This window comes from Trichosurus vulpecula, chromosome 2, assembly GCF_011100635.1.
Source record: "Trichosurus vulpecula isolate mTriVul1 chromosome 2, mTriVul1.pri, whole genome shotgun sequence".
Classification (NCBI taxonomy): Eukaryota; Metazoa; Chordata; class Mammalia; order Diprotodontia; family Phalangeridae; genus Trichosurus; species Trichosurus vulpecula.
Window position 1 is genome coordinate 118,705,855 of NC_050574.1, and position 13,104 is coordinate 118,718,958.

Sequence of the window (13,104 nt, forward strand, 5' to 3'; positions counted from 1 at the left end):
TAGTTACTGGATTAGGGAATTGTAGCCTTCAGTTTCCCGAGGTGTGGGGGAGGGGTCTGACTGTCTGAAGTCTCTTCCCCGAGGGTTGCTCCCCAGCACTGTAGTTCTTCAGCAATGGTCTCAGCTCTTTGTTGTTTGAGCTGGTGTCTGGCACTTCCCTTGGAGAGCAAGGGTACATCTGGGGTCCTGGTGTTGACCCCTGCTGGCTCTGCCCCTCTGGGTCTCAGGAACTCCCACTACTTGGCCACTGAAGCCCCACTTCTGTCTCTTCTATTTCAGCATTTTTTTTCCGAGGAATTCTCTCGGTCGGTGGGGGAGGGATTAGAGCCATTTACCTGGACATTATGTCTCCTGGAAGTTCAAGAAGATGTGTTTCGTACCTTTGGGCTGCAAGCTTCAGGAGTTGATGTCTCACAGCCCCAGTGGCCTTGCGCTGCCTCACGTTGCTTCCACAGACTGCCTTCCTGTGTTGGGAGGCCTGGGAATCTCCACCAGTTTCAGGCACACAACTTTCTCCCAGCCTGTCTCCCATGTTGGTTTTCCTGGCCGCTTCCGCTTTGGTGCCGTCTGGGGCAGCTCTGCACGCTGAGCGCTCTCCCAGCCTACAGATCTATTATCTTTTTCTAATGGAAATAAAAGCAGAATTTATTGACTTATTTCAGTAGGGATATTAGTATCAATAAATACAATATTTATAAATAAACAATTAGAGCAATATTTGGAGAAATATGAAATAGGTAAATAGGCACATTGTATTATATCAGTATATACCTGGAATATCCATTCTGTGATGGTGCTCTGAATTAGAAATTACATTGAAAAACTAGAGTGCATCCAGAGGAGGGTCATAGTGATATCAAGGAGGTGACTAGATAAGAAATAGTTGAAGGGACTGGAGGTGTTTAGCTGGGAGAGGAGAAAATTTGGTGGTCTTGGGGAGGGGGAAGATGATGTGTACATTGTGGTTCTTGCCTTGAAATATTTGAAGGATCCTCTTGTATAAGAGGGAGCGGACTTGACCCTTGTGGACAGAACCAAGAGTGATGAGGAGAGGTTATAGAGAGGCAGCTTTTGGCATAATATAAAGAAAACTTTCTAATGGATATACCTGATAGTAGAATGGGCTGGCTTGAGAGGAAGTGAGTCCTCCTCAACTGGAGGCAGGATGAATGTATGTTAGCAGTATTGTGGGGGGGGGCATTTCTTTTAAAAGGATCAGGCTAAATGAACCTTTACAATGCTGAAATTCTTTGCTTCTATGAAAACCTTGTTTTGCTATCCACATAATTCGGTTAGAGCTGTTTTCTTTGAAAAAAGAAATTATTCTGAATTGAACACCAGTCCTTACCCCCAAGAACATTTCCATTTGCACAGTAGAACAGGAAAAGAGGATTATATATGAAACAGCAGATCTCTGTTACATACAGCTTGCTTTTTTAAAATATGTAATAAATTCAACATCTTACTTTCAAATCTGTCCAGCTTTTCTGTGTTCCCTTCTGAAGATCTTTCTGTTCTCTTCTGTGAGATTTTTAAAATGCGTTAATAATTTTCTTTCTTTTCTTTTTTCACCTCTTTTGGAGACACTACCACTAGCTCCCCTGTCCTTTTCTCTCCAAATTCCGCTTCCCAATGAAATAAGAAAACTACAATGCTTGTAACCAATGTACTTAGATAAAACTAATTCACATGTCTGCTTTATAAAAAAAAAAGTTTTATCCGGTTTCTTAAGTTCCACACCTCACTATAAGGAAGTAGGTGGTATGCTTTATCATTGGCTCTCTAAAGTCATGGTTATCATTGCACAAGTTCTTAAGTCTTTCAAAGGTGTTTTTCTTTATGATATTATTCTTACTGTATTCATTGTTCTCCTGGTTCTGCATATTTAGCAGTATGAGTCTTGCCAGGTTTCTCTGAAACTGTCCCTTTAGTAATTGCTTATGGAAAGTAACATACTTCTTAAGTATGTCATTATATTCATATACTATGATTTGTCATTAAATTAATATACTATTATTTGTGAAGACAATCCCCAGTTGATAGGCACACCTTTGTTATCAGTTCTTTTCTATAGTAAAAAAGAGCTTTTTTGAAGATTCTTATAGATGTAGGTTCTTTTCTGCTTCCTTTTATCTCTTTGGGGTTTAGGTCTAGTAGTGAGTGGTTTTTCCAGTCCAAGGCGTATACATAGTTTACTGACTTTTTGGGACACAGTTCCAAATTGCTTTGCAGAATGGCCAGACCAATTCACAGTCCCAGCAATACTTCCTGCCTGTGCCTTTTGTTGTTGTTTCTGCTCATCTTTGAAGCATGAAGTAGAACCTAAGAGTTGCTGTATATTGCATTTTTTTCATCCATTCATTTATTGAGCTTTTTTTCCAGCTCTCTAAAATAATCCTTTGGTAATTTGATAATGGAGGATAATGAATCAGTAGATTAATGTGGCTAGCACTGTTATTTTTATTATATTACCATGGCCAATTACTATTGTTCAACTTAAGGCTGTCTTTATTTCAATAAAGTGTTTTGGTTCTTATGTATGTCTTGGTAGGTGGATTCTGGGGCATTTTATGTAATCTGTAGATATTATGAATGAAATCTTTTTTTCTTTCTCTTCCTGCTGGGTTTTGTTGGTAATATGTAGAAAAATTGATTTGTGTGGAATGCAGTATTTATAACACTCCATTATAAATGAGCTGTCTGCTCACCAGGGCAAGAGGAGGTCCCTGACCCATACCAGGGCACCAGGATGAGAACATGTGCTAACTGGCAAGCACTCTCCAGTTCCACATCAGAGATCCAGGGTGAACTGAGGTAGGGACCTATTGGTCTAGGACTGGCTTTCTAGGGTAATGAAGGTTGCAGGCCCTAGATGGTGTAGTGAAAGAAGTAAGCATTGGTATGGCTCAGGCCCCCAGGAACAGAATGAGGTCTCAGCTCTAGCCTCCAACTAAATCTGAAGTCTGCAGAGGAATAAGCAAGTCAGAAATCCTGGACTGAAGAGGAGCCTGCAATTCTGTCCCTCTGAACCAGCAGAGTTTCCTAGCTGGCTAATTGTAGTGGTAGTCTACTGTTGCTCAGACCCACACCCAGGTCTAGAATTTGGCCCTAAAATCAAGTTCAAAGTTGGAAAGTATGCCTGAAGAATGAGCAAAGAATGAACAACAAAACAAAAAAGAATCTCACCATAAAAAGCTTTTATGATGACGGGTGCTCAAGGCCCAAACCCAAAAACAGAATGACTCCAAAACATTTATAAGCCAAGCTTTAAAGTATAAGCCAAACTTTAAAGGAAAACACGGTCTGGGCAAAAAGTCAATTAGAATCCTGGGAAGAGATAAAGCAAATGTTGTAAAAAAAAGTTTAAAAAATTTTTACAAGTGAAATGAGAGCACTAGCAGAAAAAATTGGAAAAGAAATGAGAGCTATGAAAAAAAGTATTGGAGAGGAAATTAACAGCTTAAGAGGTATAAAATCTTGCCCAATCAGTGAACTCCCTGAAAATTAGAATGGACCGAATAGAAGCCAATGACTCCATGAGACCAGAAAAAAAAACAAAGAAAATATAAGGTATCTCATAAGAACAACTGACCTGAAAAACGTCATACATCAAGAAATATCAAAAGAAAGTTGCCCAGATCTCTTAGCACCAGAGGACAAAGTAGAAAGAGAAATAATCTACTAGTCACTTTGGGAAAGAAACACCAAAGTATAAACTTCCAGGGACGTTGTACCCAAAATCCAGATTCCAAATCCAACAAAATATACCACAGTCAGAAAGCAAGAATTCAAGTATAGGGGGACCACATTCAGATTGCATGAAATTTAGCAGCCACTACTCAAGGAGCAGAGAGCTTAGAATATACTTTTTCAGGAGGCAAAAGAGATGTGGGCTTCCAGCCAAGAATAAATTATCCAGCAAAACTGAGTAAAATGGTCCATTCAAGCATTCTTGATAAAAAGCCCAGAGCTGCAGAGAAACTTGGAAGTTCAAACATAGGCATTAACGGAAACCTAAAATGGTAAATAAGAACAAACTACCATAAGGACAAAAAAAAGGGTAAACTGCATACATTCAATTATGAGAAGATGATATGATACGTATATCCCCTCTGAACCCCATCATCAGGGCTCATAAAGAGAATCCAGCTGACAGTTCCTGAAAGTAGTTCTGTTATATCCTGATGACCTTAAAAGAAGAATGGAAGGAGAGAGGAAGATAAATGCACTTGGTGGAGGGGTGGAGGAAGAGAAGGAAAAAGAAGGTTGGGAATAATTATCTCACTTAATCAGAGTGTGCAAGTGGATATCTATACAAAGAGGAGGGGGTAGGGAGAAGTGGTTGACACCTTCAAAGGAAGGAAGAATACATACACATACACACAAACACAGAGTTAGGTATAAAGATACATTTCACTCAATAGGGAAATAGAAGAGGAAGGGTATATTAAAAGAAGGATTAGTCCTAAACAAAACACATTCTAATTTAGGGAATACAAAAGTATTTTTAGCTCTTTCTGAAGTGGCAAAGAATGGGAATCCAATGGGGTATCCATCATTTGGGGAATGTTGAACAAGTTATAGTATTGTAAGTGCTATAAGAAATTGTAAAGGGGATGGTTTCAGAGAAGCCTTAGAAAAAGCTTATATGAACTGATGCAGAGTGAAATGAACAGAACCAGTAGAACAAATACAATGATAGCAATACAGTAAAGACAAACAACTTTGAAAGGATTCGGGATTCTAATCAGCATAATAAGCAACCATGATTCCAGAGGACTAATTATGAAACATTCTACCTACCGCCTGCTAGGTGAAGAACTCAGAGTATAGAATGAGATGTATTTTTTTGGGTCATGGCCATTGTGGAAATTTGTTTTTCTTGCCTATACATGTTTGGATCAGTGCTTCTGTTTTTCTTTCAGTTGAGGTACGATGTGGTTAAAGTGAGAATGAGAGAAAGCAGATTTTTATGATTGAACGAAAATAGATTTTTAAAAAAATAGTTTGCCTTCAACAAGTTTGCAGTCTGCTGGAGGGAATATGTCATCAGCATGAGGTATGGCATAAGGTACTCTAGATCCAAGACAATGCCAAAGGGCTTTTGATGAAAAATACTTTCCGCTTCCAAAGTAAGAACCGAGGGAATCTGAATGTAGATCAAAGCATACTTTTTCTTTTGCTTACTTAATTTTCTTGGGTTTTTGGTCTGTGTTCTCCTTCACAACATGACTAACATGGAAGTATATTTTTGCATGACTTTACTTGTATAACCTGTATCAAATTGTTTGCTTTCTCAATGTGGGGAATGAGGAGGGAGAGAATTTGGAACTCCACATTAAAAAGAAAACTAGAGCAACTAGGTGGTGCTGTGGATAGAGCATGGCCCTGGAGTTAGAAGGACCTGAGTTCAAATGCAGCGCCCAGAGACTTACTAGCTGTGTGACCCCGGGCAAATCACTTAATCCTGATTACCTCTCAAAAAAGTAATTTAAAAATCAATATTAGGAAAATTCAATATTAGGAATTGTTTTTACATGTAATAGGGAAAAATAAAATACTAAAAACAGTAATGCATTCTAGGATACTTTGAGCAGCTGGGGCAGGAATGAGAGAATGCCTCAGTTTGCGTAGCCTTTTTTCAAACCAACTTTACACTTCCCCTTTTTGCATTCTCTGTTTCAGTCAGATTCATCTGCTTGCTGTTCCCCACACCCAAACTCTCCTTCCACCATCTCCCCTTTGCACAGGCTGACCTGCACATCCCCACACTGAGCTTTGTACTCCTTTTTTCCCACCAGTTCTTAGAATCTTAAGCTTTCATTAACCCTGAGCTCAGGTGCCACTTTCTGTGGGAAGGCTTTATCTTTCTGGTTGTTCTCATTCCCTCTCTCCTCAAATTAACTTTTAGTTACTTTACTCTTTTTGTGTAGTCTTCCCCGGCAGAGTGTAAGCTTCTTGAAGGTAGGTTCTTGTTTGCTTTTTGTCTTGATATCCCCAATGCCTTGCACACAGTAGGCATTGAATAAATGATTGTTAATTTGAGATTAAAAAATACATTGGGGCAGATAGGTGGTGCAGTGAGTAGAGTGTCAGCCCTGGAGTCAGGAGGACCTGAGTTCAAATGTGGCCTCAGACACTTGACACACTTACTAGCTGTGTGACCTTGGGCAAGTCATTTAACCCCAATTGCCCTGCCTTCCCCAGTCAAAAAAGATACATTACTTTCATTCAGTTTTATATGACCTATATTTCTCAAATGATTCCTTCTCCCTTCCTTTCCCAGAGAGCTATCCCTTTTAACTAAGAATAAAAAAGAAGAAAACAGTTCAAAACAGTTCAGCAAAACTAAGCAACACACCCACCAAGTCCAACCTTGTGGGCATCTTCCATATCCATAAGCTCTCACCTCTTCAAAGAAGAGAAGTTCATTTTAATTAATAGCAGTTTTTGTTACAAACCTAACTTGGAGGTGCTTTGGACTATTTAGGTTCACAGTCTACTTTCAGACCATATATTCTGTTTTCATAATTTGTCTTTAGAGCTCTATATCTCTTATTTGGGGCTAACGTTTTTCTTTTTACATTTTAAATTTTTGTTATTTTGGACCTGACAAACACCAGTAAGCAAATACAAAGAATAGAAAAAAATTGTATTGCATATGAAACCAAGACTGTCCTCTACAAGCTTTTTTTTTTCAAGTATATAATCAATTCAGCACATTGGTTTCAAATTTGTCCTGCATGCCTGTGTCTCCTCTGGACTCCTGTTCCCTCTTGAACTCCCCCTTCACTATGGTGTATTCTTTCAGAAGCTTGGCTGACACTCTTTTCCTTCATTTGGAGGAAATGAAGGAAGGGGCAAGGCCCCACAGCCCTTCGCTAAAGTGTGGTCTCTCACTTGATACTGTCTCCACCCTAGAGCACAGCTAAAGACAATGAGGTGAAGAGAGGATCTTTATGAAGATACCCTCAGTTCTGGCTATGTAGCCATTGGGAAAAGGCTTTTCCCAACCCTATGATTAGCCAACCATAACCAGTTCCAGAACTTCCACGTATTTCCCACAGTCTTTTCAAGGTACCTCCATTGGCCATTATCACGATTCTTCCAGAAGCAGCCTCCAAGTGTCCTTTTTGTGGTGAGATGCCATCAGCTGCCTAGCCTCCTCCACATGGAGATTCCATCTGAGGCAGCAGACCCCCATTACACTTGGTGTGAATCTCTTCCTCCCCCCCCAGTTAACTATTTCCCTTCCAATTTAAACTTGTGGAAAAACATCCATTTCATCGTCTCTTTAATCCATCCCTTTTTTGGTCAGGAATTCTTTTTTCCTGTCTATAGGTACGAAAGGTAAGTCCCTTCCAAGGTCACAGCATGCAGTTTTGATTGTTGCTGTGGTTTCCATTGTTGTGTTCATTGCGTATTCCTGGTTTTCCATAATTTGCTTTGTTTCATGGAAATCTCTTCATGCTTTTTTGTATTTGCCATGGTCATAGTCTTACAGCACAATAATAGTTCATCACACTCATGTAAAGACTTGGGCCTGGGCTACATTACCATTTTCAAATATTTTTATGCAAGTAAAACTGCTTAGAATATTTTGATCCAGTGGTAGCTTTTATAAATGTGCAAAAAGAGAAAAAAACCCGAAAAAGGCCCTTCATCAGTCCCTAGTTCATGGCTCTTTTTGCAATCATTTAGGAGTGAGGAGGATTCAATCCACTGCAGGAAGTTCAAAAAGGCTGAACCAAAGTGATACTAAAATCTGTACCAAAAAACCTTGACAAACCAACCCCAGTTATGATCATCAGAGAATAATAGAAGTTAGTGAGTTGAAGTGGGTCCAGGAGGTACTACATTTCAGGAAGAAGTCTCTTGAGAGTAGGGTTGTGTGCGTTGTTGATGGAGTTGTGAACTGATCCAACCTTTCTGGAGAGCAATTTGGAACTCTGCGTAAAGGGCTTTAAAAATGACCCAGCAATACCACTTTGAGGGTTATATCCCCCAAAAATCATACAAGTGGAAAATAGACCCACGTGTTCAAAAATATTTATAGCAGCTTTTTTGTGGTGGCGAAGAATTGGAAATCAAGGGGTTGCCTATTAATTGGGGAATGGCTAAACATGTTGTATATGAATATAATGGAATGCTGTTGTCTTATAAAAAATGGGGAGCAGATCGACTTCATAATAACCTGGAAAGACTTATGTGATCTGATGCCGAGTGAGGGGAGCAGAACGAGGAGAACATTAGACACGGTTACAGATGCATGGTATCTCTGATCACTAACTTCGATAGACTTGGCAAGGTTCTAAGACAACTCCAAAAGACTCATGATGGAAAAAGCGATTCACATCCCGAGAAAGAATCACAGAGTCTGAATGCAGATTGAAGCAAACTGTTTGCTCTCTTTTTTGGTTTGTTTTTGTTTTCTTTCTTCTTTCTTGTGGTTCATTCCATTGATTATAGTTCTTTACAACCTGACTATTGTGAAAAATATGTTTAGTGTGAAGGTATACATAGAACCTACATCGGATTGCATGCCCTCTTGGGTGGGGAGAGGCGGTAAGAAAAGGAGGGGGAGAAAATCTGAAACTCAAAACCTTGAGGAACTGAACATTGTAAAGTAAAACTAAAAATAAATTTAGGGTTATGATGTTGGAACAAGAGTAATTAGCCATCCAGCCAATGGAAGTAAAGAGCAGATCATCTCAGGCTCTACAGCCATTTCCCGATCGTTGAACATCTGTTTTGTTTCCTACCAAAAAAGTGCTGCCAAAAATATTCTGGTGTATATAGGACCTTTCTGTTTATCATTAATTTCCTTGTAGTATTTACCTAGCTGTTGAAATTAACTGAATTGAGGATACTTCCATGGAAAGGAGGATTTCAGTAGGTGGAAATAAAAATGAAGTGCTTTCCAAGCAAGGAGGATGGTCTATGTATTCCAAGACTCAAAGATGAGAAGGGGGAAAGATGAGATTGAGAAACCACCCTATTTCAAACCACCTCCTCCAGGAAGTATCCTTAGATAGACAGACACCAGTCATCTGTATTATAGTAAGCCCATGAATGGCAAGGAAGATGCTCTTCTGCATCTTTCTCTCCCTTCTTTTAATTCCTTCCCTTATCCCCAAATACAAATTTTTGTTCAGTGGTCAGAAGTTAGTAGATACTCAGCAGATGTTATTAACTTGCCAGCTGAAGTGTGTGTGTGTGTGTGTGTGTGTGTGTGTGTGTGTGTGTGTGTGTGGTGATGGGGTACTTGGGGGGATAGGAGAATGCCTTACTAAAATCCCACACATTGCATTTCCAGCCCCTTTATTCCTACTGGGTTGTCATTGTAGAATCTGCTTCTTTTCCTTAGTGGATTTTTAGTGACACCAAAGTTATGTTTGATCTCTCGTTGATGGGAGGAAGAAGGGATTGTCGGTCATTAGAGGTTTTGTTTTCCTTCCAGGGAATATGAGAAATATGGCATCTTCACCAACATATACGTCATCAATGAGCCCTGGTTATACTCCCTGGCCTGGTGTGCTGGGGTTCATTCGGTCACCACTAATGCCATCCAGATACTGAGGAACGTGAAAAGGCCATACTTCTTAATGGTAAGTTAGTTGCCTGTATTGATCTTCCCAGCTAGGTGGCACAGTAGATGGAGCACCACGACTGGAGTCAGGAAAACCTCAGTTCAAATCCAACCTCAGATAATTACTAGCTACGCAACCCTGGGCAAATCACTTAACACTGTTTGCTTCATCTATAAAATCAGCTGGAGAAGAAAATGGCAAACCAGTGTAGTATCATTGCCACGAAAACCCCAAATGGGGCCACAAAGAGTTGGCCTGACTGAACAAAATTGATCTTTTCCAGGGGTCCAGTCTAGCAGATATTCCCATCAGAGCAAAAGACTCTCCAAGCTAGAAGGGACCTGAGAATTCATTAAGTCTGAGCCCTACCTAAAACACACGAAGCCCTTCTGTTTGAACACCTCCAGCGATAGGGAATTGACTGTCTACCAAAGTAGCCCATTCCATTTTGGATACCTCCAGTTAGGAATTATTTTTTTTTAAATACTGAGCTGAAATCTACCACTGTAGCTTCTACACTGGTCCTAGTTCCGCTCTCTAGGGCCCAGCAGAACAAGTTTCTTCTCTGTGAGTCAGTGTAGTCTGATGAAAAGAGTTCTGGATCAGAAGTCAGAATCTTGGGCTAGCTGCATCCTCCCCATGTGACTCTGGACAAGTCTCTTAACCACTCTGGACCATGGCTTCCTCAAGTCAAATGGATTAGTTTCGATGGCCTTTAAGCTTCTTTCCAGCTCTAAATCCTATGATTCTGTGATCTCTTTAGGTATTTGAAGTCAGTAGTCAAATTTAACTATTTTCTCCTTTGGACTAACCATCTCAATTCCTCCAGTTCTATATATGGCATAGTTTCCGTGCCTGTCATTGAACTACTCACCCTCCACTCATTGAGCTCCAGCTTGCCAATGCCTCTCCTAAAATATGACATCCAAAGCTGAATGGACAGGACAGAGGGCAGCAGTGTGTTTATTCTTTTTTCCCTGGCAATCAGTGTTAAGTGACCTACCCAGGGTCACATCACTCAGTGTCTGAGGCCTCTTGACTCAGGACCTCCTGACTCCAGGGCCTGTGCTACCAAGCGGACCCCAGTGTATTTATTCTTACAGCCTGTGACTGAGTTAGCTTTTTTGAGCCCCCACCCCTTACTACTGACTCAATATGGAACCCTTAAGACCATTCCATCCCCACCGCAGAGCCCTCTGCACATGAACAGTTCTTCCATCCTGGCTCACTAGGATTTCCCTAGAGGCTTGGTACGCCAGCCAGTACAGGATCCGAGGTCCTGCCCCCATGGGGGAATCTAGCAGCTCATTTCTCTATACCTCCACCTCTGCCAATTTGTGCCTACTTCTGTCTTGTTTGTTTTCTAGACGCCGGATGAGTATATGAGAAGGTGGATACTGCTGGACTTCATTTCTGCCTTAGTCATTATGGTTGTGTTTTTTTTCCACTGGTAATTATTTCTTAAGATTCCCAATTTTCTGACGGTTTCCTGGGCACCTGTCCCCTGCCTAGTCCAGCCGGAAGTTGGAGACTTGGATTTGAACTCTGACTTCTAGGTGGCCCTGAAGGCAGAGCCATTGCCAGGGGCCAGAGTTCATTCCTCTGCTCTATGAACCTGACTTTCTTTGTGTGCTGGTGCCCCGGGAGTTGCTGCCTTCCTGTTCAAGGAGAACAGTACAGCTTTAAAAACATGGGTGAAATGGCAGCTGGGAATGGGTATGGGAGGCATACACATCCTTTCCCAAGTAGGCCAGGCTGCATTCAGAGAGAGAGGCCGTTGTGTGGAATATCTGGGCACCCAGGGCCCAGTTATAGCTTTCTTCACTGGGAGTAGAAAGAGGAAGCATAGTATAATGAATTGAGCAAGGGATCATGAAAGTAGAGAAGACTTAGGTTCAAGTCCAGCCTCAGACACTTATTAACTGTGGGACAAGGAAATGGCAAACCACTCCCATATCTTTGCCAAGAAAACCCCAAATGGAGTCACGAAGAATCAGACACGACTGAAAAATGACTCAACAAGGGAGTCTGAGTGATGGAACTGAGGGGTTACCAGTGATCTCATCAGCTCCAATAGATTTGACTAGCATCTCAGTGCAGTGATTCCTCAGATTTGTGTGTTCATCCCTAGCCTCTGCTGTCCAGCGTCCCGTATCCGGACATCTTAAACTCAACATGTTCAAAAATGAACTTACTTCCCCCTAAACCCTTCTTCTAATTACTGTTGAGGGCACCACTGTCCTCCTAGTTACCCAGACTTGTTACACCCTAAATATCATTCTTGATTTCTCTCTCTCCCTGTACCCCCATATCCAGTCTGTTGCCAGTTACAACTTCCTACCTTCTCACCAAAAGCCCCCTTGTCTCCTGACACTGCAACCGCCCTTATCGTATGTGGGCCCTTATGTCGCACCAGTAGCCTGCTGGTGGGTTCCTTAAACCACTCTGCCCCCAACTCCCACTCATACCCATATGTACTGAAAAAGATAAAAATGAGGAGATACTGTAATTGGCATACAAAAATTCACTGAAGAACAGCAAGGAGATAATGCCTCAATTTATGACCTTCTCCATTGTCCTTCCCACCCCAAACATAACAGGTCTGGGTCCTTACTCCCCACTCTCCAACTTACTTAAGTATCTAAGAGTTTCAATGACTATCTGTCAAGCATTAGTTGGTCGCCATGTTTAATTTCTGGCATCTGCTTGTCCATTTCAGCCTTGTATCCTTTGGAGAGCAGCTGGTTTTAGTTTTGATTGTCGAAGAACCAAAGAAGGATGTTGGGAGGCTAAGTTCCAGTCCTGGGTTCCTTACTGGTCATATGATTTTAAACCCTGTCTCTAGACCGAAACTGCATTGCTTCAACTGCTAGATCTAATGCATTTTCATCAGTCTTTATCCTATTTGCTTCTCTGTGATCCTTAAAACTATCACCTTCTCATCCTGAATACTCTTGTCTTCCTTAAACTTTATATGACATTTCTCTTTCCTGGTTTTCTTCCTACCTCTCTGACCACTCCTCAGCCTTCTTGGCTGAATCATCATGTATCCCCTGCCCCTAAGTGTGAATGTACTCTAGCTTAGGTGCCACATCCTATAGGAAGCCTCTCCTAACCCCCTCCTTCTCCCCTGCCAGTTGCTAGGACAATGTAGGGGTTGTCTACATCTTACATTTACTTGCGCGTGATTTTTGTGTTTGTATACTCAATGCCTAGCACATAAGAAGCTTTCAATGATTGTTACTGAATGCATGAGTGGTGTGTACGTAGATGTTGCAGAGATCAAGATGAGATTTGATTGGTGTTGGGGTGGATAAAGGAGAATAAAGAATTGAGAATGACTCTGAGGATGCAAAACTGAGACATCCAGAAGGATAGGGAATGTAGAAAGAGAGGGGCTAGTTTAAAGAGAGAGAGAGAAGAATCTTACTTGGGGCATGTTGCATTTGAGATGCTCGGGGCATGCCTAGGTAGATGTGGCAATTGGCAGTTGATGACACAGTATTAGGGCTCA

At 41.2% G+C, this 13,104-nt stretch overlaps 1 protein-coding gene across 1 annotated transcript in view; it reads left to right on the plus strand.

Moving 5' to 3' along the window:
* The window catches only part of GDPD4 (glycerophosphodiester phosphodiesterase domain containing 4), a gene marked incomplete at its 3' end in the record, with an annotated part of 72,443 nt that overhangs the window by 44,586 nt on the left and 14,753 nt on the right, over positions 1-13,104 (plus strand). Inside the window, exons 13-14 of the mRNA XM_036743924.1 lie at positions 9,461-9,608; positions 10,958-11,040. Of these exons, the coding sequence (XP_036599819.1) occupies positions 9,461-9,608; positions 10,958-11,040 (231 nt within the window). The remainder of the gene's footprint in view (positions 1-9,460; positions 9,609-10,957; positions 11,041-13,104) is intronic.